At 38.2% G+C, this 18,139-nt stretch overlaps 1 protein-coding gene across 1 annotated transcript in view; it reads right to left on the reverse strand.

Moving 5' to 3' along the window:
• Positions 1–13,452, reverse strand: part of adgrf3b (adhesion G protein-coupled receptor F3b) — a 23,888-nt gene extending 10,436 nt beyond the window's left edge. The window contains exons 1-9 of the mRNA XM_061052753.1: positions 13,342–13,452; positions 11,632–11,708; positions 10,367–10,603; positions 6,737–6,889; positions 6,587–6,648; positions 5,385–5,443; positions 4,049–4,173; positions 1,786–2,016; positions 241–471 (exon numbers count right to left, since the gene is read on the reverse strand). Coding sequence (XP_060908736.1) covers positions 241–471; positions 1,786–2,016; positions 4,049–4,173; positions 5,385–5,443; positions 6,587–6,648; positions 6,737–6,889; positions 10,367–10,603; positions 11,632–11,708; positions 13,342–13,361 — 1,195 coding nt within the window. The 5' untranslated portion in view covers positions 13,362–13,452. The remainder of the gene's footprint in view (positions 1–240; positions 472–1,785; positions 2,017–4,048; positions 4,174–5,384; positions 5,444–6,586; positions 6,649–6,736; positions 6,890–10,366; positions 10,604–11,631; positions 11,709–13,341) is intronic.
• Between the last annotated feature and the right edge of the window lie 4,687 nt (positions 13,453–18,139).

Here is an 18,139-nt window from a genome sequence, read left to right on the forward strand (position 1 = left end):
CTTTAAAGACCTCATATTGCTCCATTCCCCCTCCTGCACACTGCGTAGAATGCAAAATTCCCAATATCACACATTTTATGATATGGGGCTGAATTTTTTTTTTTTTGATGCATTGATTTATTGATTGAATTTATAGATATTTGGCAGGATTTTAATTTAAATTATGTTTCTAATAAGGTAGTTTTCAAACTGTAACCGAAAGCAAAAAGTGTTACAGAAATATGAAAGATACTTTCTTACCTTTTATACGGTCAGGATGACGTTTTTGCATCGAGCTGCACGAAACAATATAGTTCTCCATGCTGTTTCTGATAGTGGCAGTGATTGAAATGTCTACAGGGTCTTCTGAAGGACAATCCACCGTTATAGGGTCAGCCTTCAGAATGATTTCATCTGGAAGGAGTGCCACCTGTAATTTGCTCTTGGCTGTGTGCCTGACTGACCCGCTGGTGAATCCACACTCATATGTGCCTGCAGGAAACATTTATCTCACAGGTTACTAAGTTTATAAATAGTCAGAGAATTGAACACACTTGAAAGAGATGTACACACTAATTTGCATTACCCTCATTTTTGAAAATGGCCAGTGATGCCCTCTCTGTGGTGCGCTACTGTCCTACACTCAATACTGTACCTATAAGACCATTTTCTGATTTGAGACCTGTATATAAATATCTACCCAAGTATGAGATGTGGAGTAGTGAACACATAATTGACTGTTAAGCTGAATAAACAAGTCTTTGTATCAAGTGGTAACCGCCAGTGTTGAAAAAAGAAGCCAATGCAGAAGTGCATAATCCTAGTCCAGAGTCCATTTGAGGCTGGCTGCAGAAGCCCCAGAAGTCACATACACACCCATTCAAAAAAGACTGTTTTTACAGCAGAAATGAAAATGTTTACAGCCTGGTACAAAACAAACGAATAGGGTCTGATTAGCTCATGTCTCGATCAGCACAAACTGCACGGGGGATGAATTATTTTATAATATGTGTCGGCCATGTGATTGCCATACAAAGCTGTGATCTGCTCCAGCCCTCTTTCTTTCCTGAGACCCTCAAATTGATTAGTGCTGCTGAGAATGACTGGAAAGTGTAGGTATATATAAGTCAAGGCATAAAATGTGCCTATGCCTGATAAAAGTAAAAATAGGCACAGGTTATAATAACACTTTACAATAAGGTAGAAAGATTACTGGGGAGCGAATGAGGAAATAACTACTGGTTAACCGTTATTTAATGGGTAGATAGTGAATAACTCCTCATCACATTATAGAGTGTAGTTGCAGAGTGTGTGACCCCTACCAGCCACTGCACTATACAAATTAAGATTGATTAATTTATATATAAATAATACGTTGGAGTTGCAGTAAGTATTGGTTATAAGATCAATGTATTTAATGTATTCATATTCTCTGATTTTAGAGGTGAACAAGCTTTATGATCATTACTGTAACCAGCCATGGATGCATTTTATTTCAATAAATGCTTCCTTGCAATACACTGTTAAACACTTCTGTGGTCACCACCATTGGTGACTCGTAACTTCAGCCCTCTGAGGGTCGATCTCACTTAATTAATTTAGCAATTAAGACAAAAGGAACAACACTTGTCATCCCTTTGAGATAAAATCAGGGGTGCTGCTAATTCTACAAACAGCTCTTGCACATATCGACCTCAAGGTGACGCTTGCCTCTTGTCTCAAATTCTGCCTGTGTTTTTAGGAGCTATTCCAGTCATTTATTCATTTTGGTGGTGTAAACAATCATCGTGAATAGGTTGTACTTGCCTGCCCAGATGCCGGTTACACCCTGGAGTGTAATCCCAATACAAGACTTGTACTCGTCTGTGGCACAGTTGGTGTCCAGTTTCACCACAATGCCATTGTCGAGCTGCAAGCGCTCGTTGTCCCTGGATATGTTCCAGCCAGCACTACCTGTCTCCTCCTCAAATGTGCATTTCAGAGTGGGTGCGGTATTATAGCACACAGACGAATTTGGGGACTCTATGGTGACCAGTCCTGTTTGAAGAAGGCAATATTGATATTTTGCAACAATTTTAATCATGAAAAGGCTAGAAGAAGTATGTATAGGTTTTTAGCATCACAAACTGACTGATCATTGGTGATGGTTTGAGGTATTGGTTAATACTCTGACAAATTACAACTATATAAAAAAGGGATGGCAACAATGTTTTTGTAATTCTGTCTTTTCAAAAGCAACCTCCCCTCCACACACATCGCAGCAACAACATTGAACAATCTGGCCTTATATAATCATTTTCATCTTATCACCATTGTAAATCTTTTTGCTTTTCTTGGAAACATTTCAAGACCTTTCTTAACACCTATGCCAGTGCTTAAGGGCTGGGTTTGGATAGTCACTATGTTCTCTTTTATTAATGCTGTTTGACAATATGGTACCTGAACTAAGCAAGTGAGTCAGTGTACAACATTTACCCCGAAGTTTAAGCAATATCCTTAAATATTATAAGTAATATAAATAATATGGGTAATAGGTTTATTCTGTGCTGCAACAGTCAACCAATTCAATTACATTCACATTTGTTGATTGATGCATTTTTTATTGTATGTAGATGAAGCAAAGTGATTAAAAAAGAACACAAGAATCGTTTAGAGGTCAAATAATGCAAACTACACTTCACCATGTATTTCTAACACTAATATGTGTCCCTAGTCTGTCTACAAATCCCCCAGTTATGAGAAAAGTTCATCCCCTCCATCTTTTGCCTGCTCCACTTTTGTGCTCTTTTGCCTGAGTCTGCCCTGTCATCGTTAACAATTGGGAATGGGTCAAGACAGAGCAAGCCACCCAAGCCCTTCCAGAGAGGGGCGTGGTCAAACACAGCTGCCTTTCATTAAACAATTTTAACAAGATTTTAAATTTTAACTCTGCACTGTAACTTTTAACTCTTTTTTTTATATTATATTATATATTTTTACTTTATTTATTTCAATTAATTTCATTTGAATTATTTTTATTTGAACATATGTTCAGACTTAATAATTCCAGTGATTTAAAAAAAAAACATTTTATGTTCTATTTTAATGTTTCTTTTCTTTCCTCTAACATGATGCTTTTGATGTCTTGTGTGAAGCACTTTGAATTGCCTTGTTGTTGAAATGTGCTTTATGAATAAACTTGCCTTGCCTTGTTCTGATCAGGGCTGAAATAGAGGGGTTTATAGGCATGAACCCAGGAAACGCATATAATCTGTTCATAGAGATCACCTTATTGTGAATTTTCTGCATTCTCTCAACGGATTATAGCTAGTGTTGTTGATTTATTGCACTGTAACATTGAAGCCAAAATTAAAGTCTTTAAATACAGTCTGAGGCACAACTGCCTGTCGTTTCTCAACCGGAAAGTCGGGGGTTCGATCACTAGCTCCTGCAGCCACATGTCCGATGTGCCCTTGGGCAAGACACTGAACCAAAGTTAACCCCAAGTTTGAATGTGTATGAATAGGATTAGTTAATACTGCATCTTATCCCATCTCCCCCTATCCCCTTTTTTTTAAAGCCCGTCTAGGCCTGTGAAGGCTGTTTTGTCATGAGCCGGGGATCCGGCCTGAAGATTTCTGCCTTTTAATAAGGCAGTTTTTTCTTACCACTGTAACTTTTGCTGCTTTGCTAACGTGCTCATGATGGATTAAGCCGGGTCTTTGTAATATAGCAATAATAATAATAGTAAGGTATTTTACCTGCTTTTGTAACATAACAATGAGTATGCTCTTTTTACCTGCCTGTAATATTAAAAAACAAAGAGTAAGGTCTTTTACCTGCTTTTTGTAAACACTCGAGATAACACTTGTTATGAGTTGACGCTATACAAATAAAAATTTAATGATTGAATGAAATTGATGAACACTTTAAATAGAAACCTCCGCCATCAGTGTGTCAATGTGTAGGTGTGACATGTGGTGTAACATCGATTTGAGAAGTCAGAAGACTAGAAAAGCGCTTTACAAGTTCAAGTGCATTTACCATAATCCAATTGCATGACAATACACAGCAACATATTTTTACTGACCTAAAGTGTCGACCAAAAGTACAGCTTCAAGCTTGGTTTCCAGCGCAGTCACGATGTCTTGCAGTTTAGAGGTGAGGAATTTGACACTTACAGTTGCCTCAAAGTCAGCAATGGTGTTGCTTAACCTTGAGGAGGATCAGTAGAAGATCATGATCAGTGTGATGGGTGAACAGTTTGTATTAGATTAAAGAAGAGGGAGATAAGAACTGACGTTTTGATCCTCAAGATTTGTCAACTGTTTACATACACAACATAGTTTGAGTAAATGTATTTACTATTATTAGTATTTTTTTTTTATTTGTTTATTTTTTTTTTTAATTCACAGAATAAAGGTTTGAACATAGTTTGTGAGAGTTGTTTGAATGTTTTAAAGGAGGTGTTCGCACATCCAACTATCTCATGAAGTAGGTGCGTCGGACATAAAACTGCCACACTGAAAAGAAAATATCCTGCACACTACTCTTGCTCAGCGTCACCAATTTATTAGAAAAAAAATCACAACATTTCGGTCCCTCTGAACCTTTGAGACAGCACACATGACAAAGGTTTAGCAGGACCCAAATGTTGTGATTTGTTCTAATAAAATGGTGATGCAGAGCATTGCTTAGTCTTGTGCAGGATCTTTCCTTTTCAAGAGCTGGTTTCACAAATTTCAGTTCTTTAATACCAAATGATGGCACATGTCTGATGTTGATTGGTATGAAATAAATAATCATATATTCACTACTAAGCAGATACCTGAATAATCAATTTGTTAAACATGTAGAGCAAGCTTTTTTTTTATTTTTTATGTATTGTTTATTACATTCAGCACCAAGACATCATTCTTAATACCATAATGAGCTGATAATAACTCTAATATCTGATGGGACTTTTCACTCCTTAACATAACTATGTAGGCTGTTTGTTTCTGCAGGATTTAGTTATACAACATTAATATCTTTTTCTAAGATTTAGTTTTACAAGAATTGAGAGACCTGGATTCTAGTCTCAAAAGCAGCTCAACTTCCATGAGTTGTTTTCTCTCAAAAATCGAGTCCTTTTTTATTGTTTTTTTTTTTTTTTATGTTCGCTTAGATGCATAATTGCTTTTTGGTTTTTTTTCCCATCGGAATTTTCAAGAGTTGTCATGGTATAGTAACTGTAAGAAAAATGAATTGTGTGTGTGAATCGAACACGTCCTACTTTCTAAAATTGTATAGTTGTCAAAAAGAAAGGATAGAGGGCACTAAAGGGTTAACATGATGAAACGACACAGAGTTCTGAAGTATTTCTGATACTAAAAAAAACCCTGAAATGTAGAATAGGATATGAAATTAAATTCAAAGTGCCTTACCTTTGACCAGTCACATTAAGGAACTTAAAGCCATTCAGTCCTTCAAACTCGTGTTCAAGCTTATGTGAGAGAGAGAGAAAGAGTTATATAATTGTTTAAAATAATAAACGGTTATATCAACTATTGGAAGGATGTGAAATTATGGAAACCGTTGCCGATGTGCACACTGAGTGGACACAGCCTGGCTATAGAAACAGGCTGTCACAGGCAGAACTGGCTACCCAGACAGTCCAGGCTGTGTTCACCCTGTCATCAAGGACAAGTCGAGACAGAATCTCAGTTCCTACTACACTGTAACAAAGATAAAGATTTGAGAGAGGTTTTCACATTAATGTTATATACCCTGAGTTTAGCCATCTCTCCGATCCTCAGACGCTGCCCTATCTAAGTCTGTGTACAGTTCAAGCTGCAAAAAATATTCATGGTTGTCACAAATGAAGACGAACTACACTAAATGTTTCCCATTATTTAAAACATTGAAAATGATCCTTATTGTTAATGTTTTTTAGGATATTTGTATATTGTATATATACAATATATTTGACTATGTGTTAATTGATGCTTTGGCAACATGGATGGCTGATCAGTCATGTGAATAAAGCTCATTTGAATTGAACTGAATTGCGAGAAAGAGAGAGAGAGAGAGAGTGAGAGAGAGAGTGAGAGAGAGAGAGATACAAGAGAGAGAGAGAGAGAGAGAGAGAGAGAGACAAGAGAGAGAGAGAGAGAGACAGAGAGACAAGAGAGAGAGAGCGAGAGACAAGAGAGAGAGAGTGAGAGAGAGAGAGACGAGAGAGAGAGAGAGAGTGAGAGAGAGAGAGACAAGAGAGAGAGAGCGAGAGACGAGAGAGAGAGAGAGTGAGAGAGAGAGACAAGAGAGAGAGAGTGAGAGAGAGACGAGAGAGAGAGAGAGAGTGAGAGAGAGAGACAAGAGAGAGAGAGAGCGAGAGACAAGAGAGAGACGAGAGAGAGAGTGAGAGAGAGAGAGACGAGAGAGAGAGAGACAAGAGAGAGAGAGAGACAAGAGAGAGAGAGCGAGAGACAAGAGAGAGACAAGAGAGAGAGTGAGAGAGAGAGAGACGAGAGAGAGAGAGAGAGACAAGAGAGAGACAAGAGCGAGAGAGAGTGAGAGAGAGAGACAAGAGAGAGAGAGAGAGAGAGAGAGAGGATTTATTGGGATTTTGTGACATTGTAAGATTTACCATTGTAGTTTTAGAGGGGTCCCAGGTGGTGTCCTTTAGCGTAACAGATCCATTAATGTGAACTGTGTTGATTGTAAACATTATGAATTGTTTTAGTTCAGTTATCAGACAGCACATTTGCTCATGTGAAAAATGAAGTAATACAGTTACCTTCGACTTTGGCGACACAGAGTGGTGTGATGTAGGACACATTTTGATTGCAAGTAGCTTCACTGCAGCAGTTGTACGTGTAGCAAACCTCATTGCTCCAAATGTAGTTTTTAGAACAGTTGCATTGTATGTCATCCCCATAAATCAGGCACTCTGGATGAAAGAGAAGCACATCATCAAAAACTGGACTATTGCCATATAATTAGACGATGACTCAATGTTGAAGAAATCAAAGATACATTCAGGTATAAAACAGAGAATAGTGTGTACCTGCTATTTTCTTAAAGTGTACTAAGATACCTTTCATTATGATTCAGTGCTTTATAAATAAACATTAATGGATCTATTGCTTAGGTATAACAACTTCTTAACTCATTATTTAGTTCCAGAGAGAACACAAGGAAACTCAAGAACTCCGACTCCTTCACCAGTACTGTGTTGTTGAGGTTTGATCGCATTTGATAGGCAAATTTGATAGACTTAGACAATTTGACTAAGCCCCACTCTGCTGCAAACCCCCGTGAAGAGCACAGCAGAAAACAGACAGTCCTGGTTTGAGGGATGTCCAATATAATATTTGCAGGTGCACGTCCAGACTTTTCTGAGGCAATGACTTATACAGGAGTGGCCTTAAGTATTACGTCCATACACTCATACACAAAAAATTTATTTATTTACGCTTTCTAACACCACCAATCTCCTCTACTGTTATGTAACCCAAGAGTGGCAACATATACCTTCTTGGCCTACTTTAAGGATTCAAAACATCATAATTTAAACTAATCAAAAATGTATTTTGAACATCTGCACATTGTCTAACTTGTAAATACACTTATTGGCAATGTTTCAGTACAGACAAAATAGCTTGATAGTTCATTACAATACAGTGTTATGCATCTGTCTTATACAATTAATATGCAGGGTATTTATTTACAATTTAAATAATGTAAAATAATATGCTACATTAACATGCAAAAAAATGCCAGAATTGTTGTGGTAACAAACATCCTGTCTCTGACAAGGCAAATAGCCAATCATATTTTAGGATTTTTGGGCTGGCACCTGGGGGGGCCAGTAACATTTCAAGGATGGCCAATGCTACCCCTGGCCACCCTTCTAGACACGCCCCTGAATATTAGACAAGTGTAAGTATTTGACATACTTTTGACATTTCACAGGCTTTCAACCAACTCTGATGTTAACCCATTCACAACACTATTACATGCTCAGCATTTGAGATGTCACATAGTGTTGTAGACCACACTAACCGAGCCCAGACATTAGACATTCGGTGTTTCATTCATAAAATTACTAAACTGATTTATTGGGAACAGTTCTGAAAACAATGACATCATATGCCAAACATGAACAAACTGCAGTAACAAAACACTCTTCAAAAGTCCAAGCTCAACCACCAAGACTACTCCCATCTTCTCCAAAGGACATTGGTTTGAACAAGAGCTTGGTTGCATTGAAGATACATGAGAGATATGCTTCATTCTGTGAAAACATCCACCAGCCATCCACTACAACATTCACTATATCATTCACTATAACATCTAACATCCACTGTATTCACTACAAAGCACCATGATAGGCTTCAAAATATTGTCTGCCATTGAGTAGATCAAGTTATGTTGTAAAGTGAGTTTTTTGACATCTTATTTTACCACACAGATTGTTGTTCTACACAAAGAATATATGACCATTTTTTTTTACATAAAAGGACTTTCTCAAGTCATTACAGATGGTTTTAGCCATTTTATGACAATTTTATTCAAAAATAAATGTTCAAAGACTTCTTTAACACTGGGCGTCTCATATTCGTTTTGTGGGATGCTAAGGGTATTCCACATAGAATGTCTGTGGATAGAGTTGGAAACCAGCGAGAGAGAGAGTGGGGAGTGACATGCGGGAAAGAAGCCACAGGCCGGACTTGAACCCAGGCCAGACTTGAACCCAGGCCAGACTTGAACCCAGGCCAGACTTGAACCCAGGCCGTCCGCTTGAGGACTATAGCCTCGGTACATGTGGCTCAACCTAAACACTAGGCCACCAGCGCCAGCGTATTCCACAGTTTCTAGTATTTTTCCATTTTGACTCTTACTTTAAATAAAATCACTGGTTTGTGTTAGTCAGACAATATAAATTTTTCACTGTCGGTGAAGATCAATTTCAATACAAGTTTGACTGTTAGTAGATGCACAAACTTCAAGGTTTTTGTTTTAATCATCTATGTATGTTAAATGTTGGTATCAGCCTTCCTCAGAGATTGAAATTACACTCTATGAGGCTATAATATGCTTTTTTACTGGTTTCTTCAACATAAATCCACCTGCCCTAAACCATTTCATGATCCTCTGGACCAGTGAGCCCCTGCCAAGGCAACAGAACACTTCTGCAAAAGACTAATGGAATCTAAAAGAATGACATTATAAGATAGATAAAAACTAAATTATCATTATAACAGACCTGATCTTTTGTACGTCCTGTTGCTACTGCTGCAGACTCCCATTAATACAAAGCTAATCGGTGTACGCTCCTGCATCTCTGAAGAAACTTAGGTAAAATTCACCTGTACTTTAAATGCTCCTAAAATAGTGAATACGGTATTCTTTATGCTTAATGACTGAAATGTATTACATATCAAAGTGTGAAGAGAATATTTTTTTATAAAGAAGATCTTTGAACCACAAGATTAAAAAATATTTTTTTCCGACACTAAGGTCGGAAAAAATTGAAGTCGGTTGGTGTTGAATATTGATGTTCATAAAAGTAGATGCAAGTAGGTAAAAAAGGTCCGCCATCATTGCGTCACATTGTACTGTGATAACTACAGGCCTTTTGATAACGGCCTAATATTTGACTCAGAGTATTTTTACAGAGTGCGTTTCCACTGAAGCAACATCATCATTAGCCTGTCTTTGTACATTCATAATGATTCAGCAAAGAGGAATAACACACACACACACACACACACACACACACACACACACACACACACACACACACACACACACACACACACACACACACACACACACACACACACACACACACACACACACACACACACACACACACACACACACACAGCGCTGCTTTTCCCTGCTAGCTCTGCTGATTCGGTCTAGCCCATGTAAGCCTTGGGCTTTACTACCTCTGATGGCGTAACAAAGGTCATGACATTCCTATTAAAGGCGAGACGTCACAGGGGCGTGAATATGGCTTGAATAAGGCTCAATATCTACCAGCCCAAAGGGTATGGCAGGCTTTTCAAAGGTTTCAGTCACATCACAGCCATGTAAGTCAACAAAAGATATCAGTTAATATTCTTGAGAAAATGTGACGGAACAGTATGTACTAACAGATGGCAGCAAAACGTGAAGCTCTAGTGAAATCAGGTAAATAACAGAAAAACATGTATTTTCAACATGAACTTTACAGTATATGGGCTGGGGAGACATGCTGATCAACTACAAACACTTTGTATTACATGTGGTAATATCTTCGGTTTACACGCTGAGCTTTTTTTTTTTTTTGGGCCCACCATCAGGATCCATATCCCCTCTATGCCTTAAAAAATATATATGAAATGATAGCCACATTAGAAAGGGTAAAGCACAATACCTGCTACCAGCTCATTGTGTTGCATGGTCACTGCGCGATTTCCGTTCCCATCAGTCACTTGGAGTTCAGTTATCTGATCCAAGGCGGACAGCACGGTCTGGGCTTCCACTGTGACATTGCTCTCCACCATCAATTCAGCAATGTAGACTTCTTCTACAACGAGATACGACATATTTGTATTTCTGAGAGTGACTTTCTGAGATGAGCACTGGGAAGTCCAAATCATAAGTCCAAATCATGTCACAAGTCTTTTAATCACAAGTCCAAATTGAGTCTCAAGTCTTTGAGGGTGGCAGCAAGTCCTATTCAAGGCTCCTATGGTTTTAATTAATAGTAACAATATATATATATTTATAGGCAAAGTGAAGCCAATGCAGTACTTCCAAGCAAGTTTCATTGATTAAAAATATTTAAGTACATGAGTCTGAGTCGAGTCCCGAGACTTGAAGGGCATGTCGAAGTCACATTTGTGTGAAACTTAAGTGTGACTTAATCCAAGTCCACAGCTCTGGTTTCTATGGAGTGAATACGACATTTGTGACTGTTGTATCCTACAGTCCTTTCCCAATCTGCCCCCTCATGACATGTATCCAGGGAACTCACCTGCTGCAAGCACCTGTAATAACAAAAAAACAGGCAAATGACAGAATTAGTCCCTCTGTCACAGACAGACACACAGACACACAGACACACAGACACAGACACAGACACAGACACACAGACACACAGACACACAGACACAGACACAGACACAGACACAGACACAGACACAGACACACACACACACACACACACACACACACACACACACACACACACACACACACACACACACACACAGAGAGACAGACAGACAGACAGACAGACAGACAGACACACAGACACACAGACACACACACACACACAGACAGACAGACACACACACACACACACACACACACACACACACACACACACACACACAGACAGACAGACAGACAGACAGACACACAGACACACACACACACACACAGACAGACATACAGATAGACACACAGACAGACAGACACACACACACACACACACACACACACACACACACACACACACACACACACACACACACGCACAGACAGACAGACAGACAGACAGACAGACAGACACACACACATACAGAGACAGAGAGAGAGACGGACAGACAGACAGACAGACAGACAGACAGACAGACAGAGAGACAGACAGAGAGACAGACAGACGTCCTTATAAAATATTAAAGATCCCTTAACCGAGAAGCATCTTTACCTGGTGGACGATAAACGCAGCTCCAATCACACACATGAATAACTTGGCATACATTGTTACTCTGTTGGGAAACAACGATAAATAAAATTACATGATTACATTATAAGAAAAAAGGCTTATACTACAAATCATAATGGTAATCGCAAATGTTTGATTAATCCCCATGGGGAGATTGGGGAGATTCTTATTCTGATCACATCATACCCAGCCCTTCTTTTTAAAGTCACAAGCGCGGGTCGTAAAAGAACCGAAACACAACTTACACACTGAGACACTGTTGCATTTAGCCAGCACTGACTTCTGCAAAGCAAATGTAAATGCGCCTAATTCAAGCTTGATAAATGATTGATTCCAAGGGAGTGACATGGCAGGTATTTAAAACAAAGAAGACAACGACAACATGATTCTAGAAACATTTCCACACAATTCAAATTATGTTTTTTGTCATAATGCCTTCCCTGGAGTGATTTTATTTATCATCAATAAGGAAAGAAACTTAATTAATTACACCCCTGATTGAAATCTAGCGTGAACAATTCAACTAGATTGATCTTTATGAATTTATTAGCAGCTCTGTGTTATATATTAAGGTATGATGACGTGTTTGTTTTACTCCCTAACTTGTTTGCATCACTTTGAATGTGGTTTATTGTGATTTTACTGCTTTTAGTAACAGTGCCCTGTTCATTCCTGCCATATTACTGCCAACATATCGTGGTCAAAGGAATTTCCATGTGATGAACCCACCTCATTTCTGTGTTCAGTTAGAGCATGGCTGCCTTTTTTTTGTCATTTTTACACTGAGGTTATAAAGCTCTGGACCAACCAGCATCTTCAACAACCAAAGGCATGTGTGTTCTGTATCTTTATAGTAGTCCTCTGACTTCTCAAAGCTTTAGGTCACATTCACACACTGGAGTGCCAAAGGACACTTTGACGTTTGACTACAGGAGCTGGGGATCGAACCCCCATCCTTCCTGTTGACAGACCAACTCTACCATTAATATACAGCAGCCCAATTATGCGATTGTTCTTTAACAGTCGTGCAAATATGAAAATGTTTTTAAAATTGAAAAGCTCAATAAATTCACTTAAAGAGTTCATGTATTTCTGCCCTTCAGACAGTTTCTTAAACTGTGCACTCAGCACTCAGCATTATCTTGTCGACGTCATTTGAATATTCAGAAAATATGCCTCCGTAAAGTTTGGAGTTTATCAAAAAGAAAAAAAGGAGGTAGTTATACGCACATCACGTAGGTGCAGGGCAGTTAAAAATAAGCAGACTGATGCAGAAGATATAGACCCGCACACTTGCTCAAATGCCACAAAAAGTTTTAATTCATCACAACGTTTCGACCAGAGATCTTCTTCAGGTGAACATTTTGAGCGAAAGAGAAAATTCTTTTCACACTGACGGAACAAATTAGTGTATAAAAAAACCCACCACACCATTAAAATCATAATACATAGTGTGCTCTCTTACTCTTATTCTTTGCAGCCAGTCACTGAATCATGTAAGTAGAGAAATCTCCATTCAGTCCTACATTGATTGAGGGAGTTAAAGGAAGGGAGAGGTTGTAACATTTAACGAAAGTCTAACAAATGTTCTTAACATATGCTGCAGATCAAATACATTTTAACAATGATACTGATACTGATACTGGTATAAAGCTAAGAATATTTACACATCTTACCTTGCCTGCGCTTTGACCATCAATCAGAAGATAAATGACTAACCTATAGCCTCACTGCAATCAGCATACAGAAGTCCGACTACACCACCTGTCAGGTACATATTAAGCACATCTTTTAGATCAAAGCTAGACAGGGTGGAAGTATTGAGGAGGGTGTGTGTGTGCGTGTGTGTGTGTGTCAAAGATCATTTGCATGGATTGCATAGCTCCCTGCCAGCTGGACTGTCAACATATGCACAGAGGTTTCAAGCTTTCCATGCATATTTGTCTACCAAATCAGGCATTCTCCTTCGGGAATAGAAGAGAGGGAGTCATAGAGAGAGCTTGAGAGCTGAAGAAAAAAAAAAACTTTTAACCAAAGTTTTTGAATTAGAATTATTTTAGTATTAGTATGATACATGATTCTTAATTATAGAAAGAGTCCAATTCTTCCCTTCTTAACGGACTTTTAAGATTTTGAATATGGGACTAAATAAATGGACTTCAGCTTGTAAAGCACTTTTCTAATCTTCTGTCTACTCAAGGCAATTTTTACATCACAGGTCACACCTGTCCATTCACAGCCATTCACTAGTGACCATCAGTATTTACTTATCCATTCATACACATTCACATGTCCTATAGCATGTAGCAGCAGGAGCAACTTGTTGCTGTCCCAAGATACAAGAAACAGTCACATGTAGCCGCAGGAGCAGGGGAACAAACTCCTGACCTTCTGAATGAGGTAAACAATCAGCACCAAAATATTTAACCAAGGCCTATCACGCTAACAAAACATCTTTAAAGAGAAAATAGGCATCATCATTACAGTTAATCTAATCTCCTAACCTTATTTTTTATGACGGCAATATCCCACCTAAAGTCCAGAAGTGCAAATATGGATATATTCATAATCATTTCATTGGATAATCACGTCATCAGTTTATAAATAAAGATGAACATGTCTCGTATGGCTAAGGATGAACCTTCAGAGTTTTCCAGTGCAGCTGGAAGTTAATTAAACTCTGTCTCCATGCAGTGATATTGAACACATTTCAATTTGACCTCTACAACATAAGATTAAAAGATTATATTAAATGACTTACTGAGTAATATATTTCAAATACATTTTGGTTTTGTTGCTGAACCTGTGCTTTGCGTCTGGCTTTACAGTCTTGTTCCTCATGAATTAAGAGCATAAGAGGGTCCACCAAATAGTCTTTCCTGCAGCTACAGGTCAAGGACAGACTATCCTGACTGTGAGTATACGTCAAAATGTCCTCAACAGTTGAGGCCAGACTAGTACTGACAGAGGTGGTATCAAATATGCCATCCTCAATCTCTGGATTGATAACTGCATTCCTAATCATCAAAGTACAGTCATCTAAGAACATGTGAAACACAACTAGAACATTAAATACTTCATGAGAAACTAAGCAAGATTTAAAAATGTGTAGCTGTTGAATTTCACCATGACAGATAACAAATAACTTTTAAGTCTCAGGGGTTAAAGTCGTTTCTGAGACCAAAAGGGAAACAAACTTGACCTTAAGGTGTAACAAAACAAACCCTCTGAAAACAGCGTATCTGCTTTTGTCATTGCTTATTTAAATGAATCAGCCAAAGTCCTACAGCCAATTCAGGCAGGGCAGGATCAGGCCGGACTGGGAAGTCATTTAGTACATGTAACATTGGAATAGGCTCCTTGTCTTCTATTTCACCTGAAGCGCAAACAGAGTAATCATCAAATGTTTATATCTGCTTTTCATATGATCCCTTCAATTTAGCTTGGAAAACAAACACATGTTGGGTATTTGCATGTGTTAGTTTGCAAGCAACACTGACTTGTAAAAGCTGTAGGACAGCATTTGTTCATGTTTTGTCCGTTTTTAAACCGTCTAATAAAATGGTTTATTTCTAAGAAGGAAATTCTGTAATAAATACTTGCATAGGTGATCTTTCGATCTGTTACGACATTTAATTTCAAATTGGATGGTTAACATTCAGTGTCGATGAAGAAACATCGTCACTTCTGGCTCCAAAAACAACAACATGACTAGATGAGGCAGTCAACTAATTATTGGGCGCTAATTTTGAGACTAAAGCCGTTATTTGTAACCTGTAACGGTACATTAAGAAGTCACCAAGGTAATAAGTGTTCACCAAAACTAACGAAATAAAGTAAAATAGATTGTCAAAAACGTTTTTGTTTTAAGTTTTTTTGTGCTGGCTGCGCCCATTTTCTATCCTAAAACAATGCAATTCAGTGTTATCAGGACTGAGCCTCCTATAAGCGCAGACATCGTCTGTGTCAGCTGATCTTTGTCGCTACACTCAGTCGAGTATGGCTGAGAGTATGGTTGAACTATAGATACACCACTAAGCTGGTCAATGTCACTTCTCCCTCACTGACCAACAAAAATCAACAAGGGGTGGGACTTTTGATATCAACTTTGTCAACAAAAATGAGGGAGGAGAAACTAAAACTAATCTGACTCATCTTTTTGAGGGGTAACATCTAAGGCCAAGGCTGATGCCAGGAAACGATGCCTATACATTGTTTTAACATTCTATTTGTGAAATTGATTTAAACTAAAACAAATATTAGGCAAAATATAAATATTAGTTAAGGCAGGAACTATTTAAAACTGACTTTACTTTCACTACTCAAGGGAATCATAAGTGCCAAAAGCCAACTTTTGGTTACCTACCAACAGTAAGCACAGATAAGAAGCGCTCTCAAATTCAGGTTGTGAGCTCAGCCAGTGCCAACGAAGCCATTAATGGACACAGGCCATTTATAAGCAAATGCTCTGAGGAGTGCCGCCATGCTTTCCCTGTGTGTGCAATGAGTGGATGTTTATTATGTACCACACTATGTATGTACATTTTACAAATTTGCCCTGTAAACAGCAGGAACATATTGGCTACTTCAACATGGACTTAGACTTGACACCAGGTCTTAGATGGTCTTTTGAGCGGTCGATTTCTGCAAACTCAAGATAGCAAAGCTCTAGCTGTGAGTCTGACCTCACCTTATTAGGGCCACCATATTTTAGGACCTAAAATACTGTTCATTATAGGACAGTATAAACTACTATGTCAAACTTTAATGTCTGTTCATCATGAGCTAGGTTCTGTCAAACCATTAAGAGGCGAGTTATTCCCTTCAACCATTGCCAATATTAAAAAGTGGGTCTCTAGTGAAACTAATGTTTCAGATGTGTGCTGGTATAGCTGTGGGATGACACAGTCATGCATCCACTTAGACACTACCAGAGGTTCAGAGTTTCTAGATTAACGTGACTTTGAAATGTTTGAAAGGATTTGGATACACTTATTTGTTATGCATTCCAAGCACCACTCCCAATTTTATGCTACACATCTGTACATATTCTCAGTATAAACTCAAATTTAAAGAATAAAGAATAAATAAAGAATCTAATTACCTTTGTTGTTGATGCACACACATACGCTGCCATATGATGGTTAAATCATTCCAGAACAAGCATGAAGGATGGGTAGACGTTTGAGGGGGCTCTTATGTTTGTATGCTTTTGTAAAGTATACTCTAAAGACAGTCACTGAACCACACCGATATCTTTTAAAGTGAAAAGTCTGCGTGATTTTCAAAGGATTTCTCTCTTTTTCTTAGTATGCTTGTAGCAACAGCGGTGCATATTTGATACAATAGTTTGGTTTTGCTCTCTGATGGTACCCCCTTTGTTTAATTGCATTGACTGAAGGGCCTGCCAAAGTCAATTGTCATGGTGATCCCACTCCTCAAGTAAACAAGTTCACTGATCTGTATCAGACAGCCACGACTTCTCTAAGTGATTTGATTAGCAAAGTAAACAAGAGCCATTTTGCATGTACTTCATGGACATTTTGTTGGAAAAACAAAGCCTCATCTTTAAATATCAAACTAGGTCTTAGTAGCTCATCTGGTATTTAGAGCCTCTACCATCTGGCCCTTTGTTACATGTCATCCCCTCTCTTCCCCACCTCTTACAATTTAAATTGTATCTTCAAACCTATATTTTTTTTTTCATTTTTTAGTGACCTAAGAAAGGCTACAAAACATTTCCTGTGACATGACACGAGCAGTTTCTACAGTTTGACGAATACGATACATTTGACAAACATACCATACAACAAACATTTCTACTAGTGTGTATAAACTGGTGTTGTAATTCGAAATACATTCACAAAATAAAGCTTTCAAAATTATTATATTAATGTTTTATTTATGTTATTAAAACTTCAAGTATGGCTCTTTCTCATATTGTATCCCATACAAGGGTCATACTGTATGAATAACGTCACTCAGACACGATGCTTCCTCTCTGGCAGCTTCATGGAGAGTGATGCACCGTGGCCGAGAGCTCCCCCTTCCAGCCACGGCAGGCATGACTAATCAATCAAAAGCATTTTTTCTCAAAAGACTCTACAGGTAGATCACAGATTAAAAACTCTTGATAGCTAGATATCCATTTACCTTATGAGTTTTAACCAGAAACAAACACAAGCAGACTGAAAGTTTCTTTCCACAGGCAGTAAAATGTTTGTCTACATCATTATTTTCCCCGTCTGTCTATATGTGATGCCACTGACAAGAGCTGCTAAACTGTTTTTCGTTGTTTGATTGCAATGACAATAAAGATCTATTGTAACTCGTTTTTGAAGAGTTTTAACTCTTACATCTTTTCCATATTTTTAACCTTACACGGATTGTTAAGATGATTGTTTTTTACGACACTTTTAACGATGATTTGCAATTTACAAGGGAAACAACATGCAGTGCAGCCTCAAGCTGGAG

The sequence above is a fragment of the Labrus mixtus genome, chromosome 12 (genome assembly GCF_963584025.1).
Source record: "Labrus mixtus chromosome 12, fLabMix1.1, whole genome shotgun sequence".
Taxonomy (NCBI): domain Eukaryota; kingdom Metazoa; phylum Chordata; class Actinopteri; order Labriformes; family Labridae; genus Labrus; species Labrus mixtus.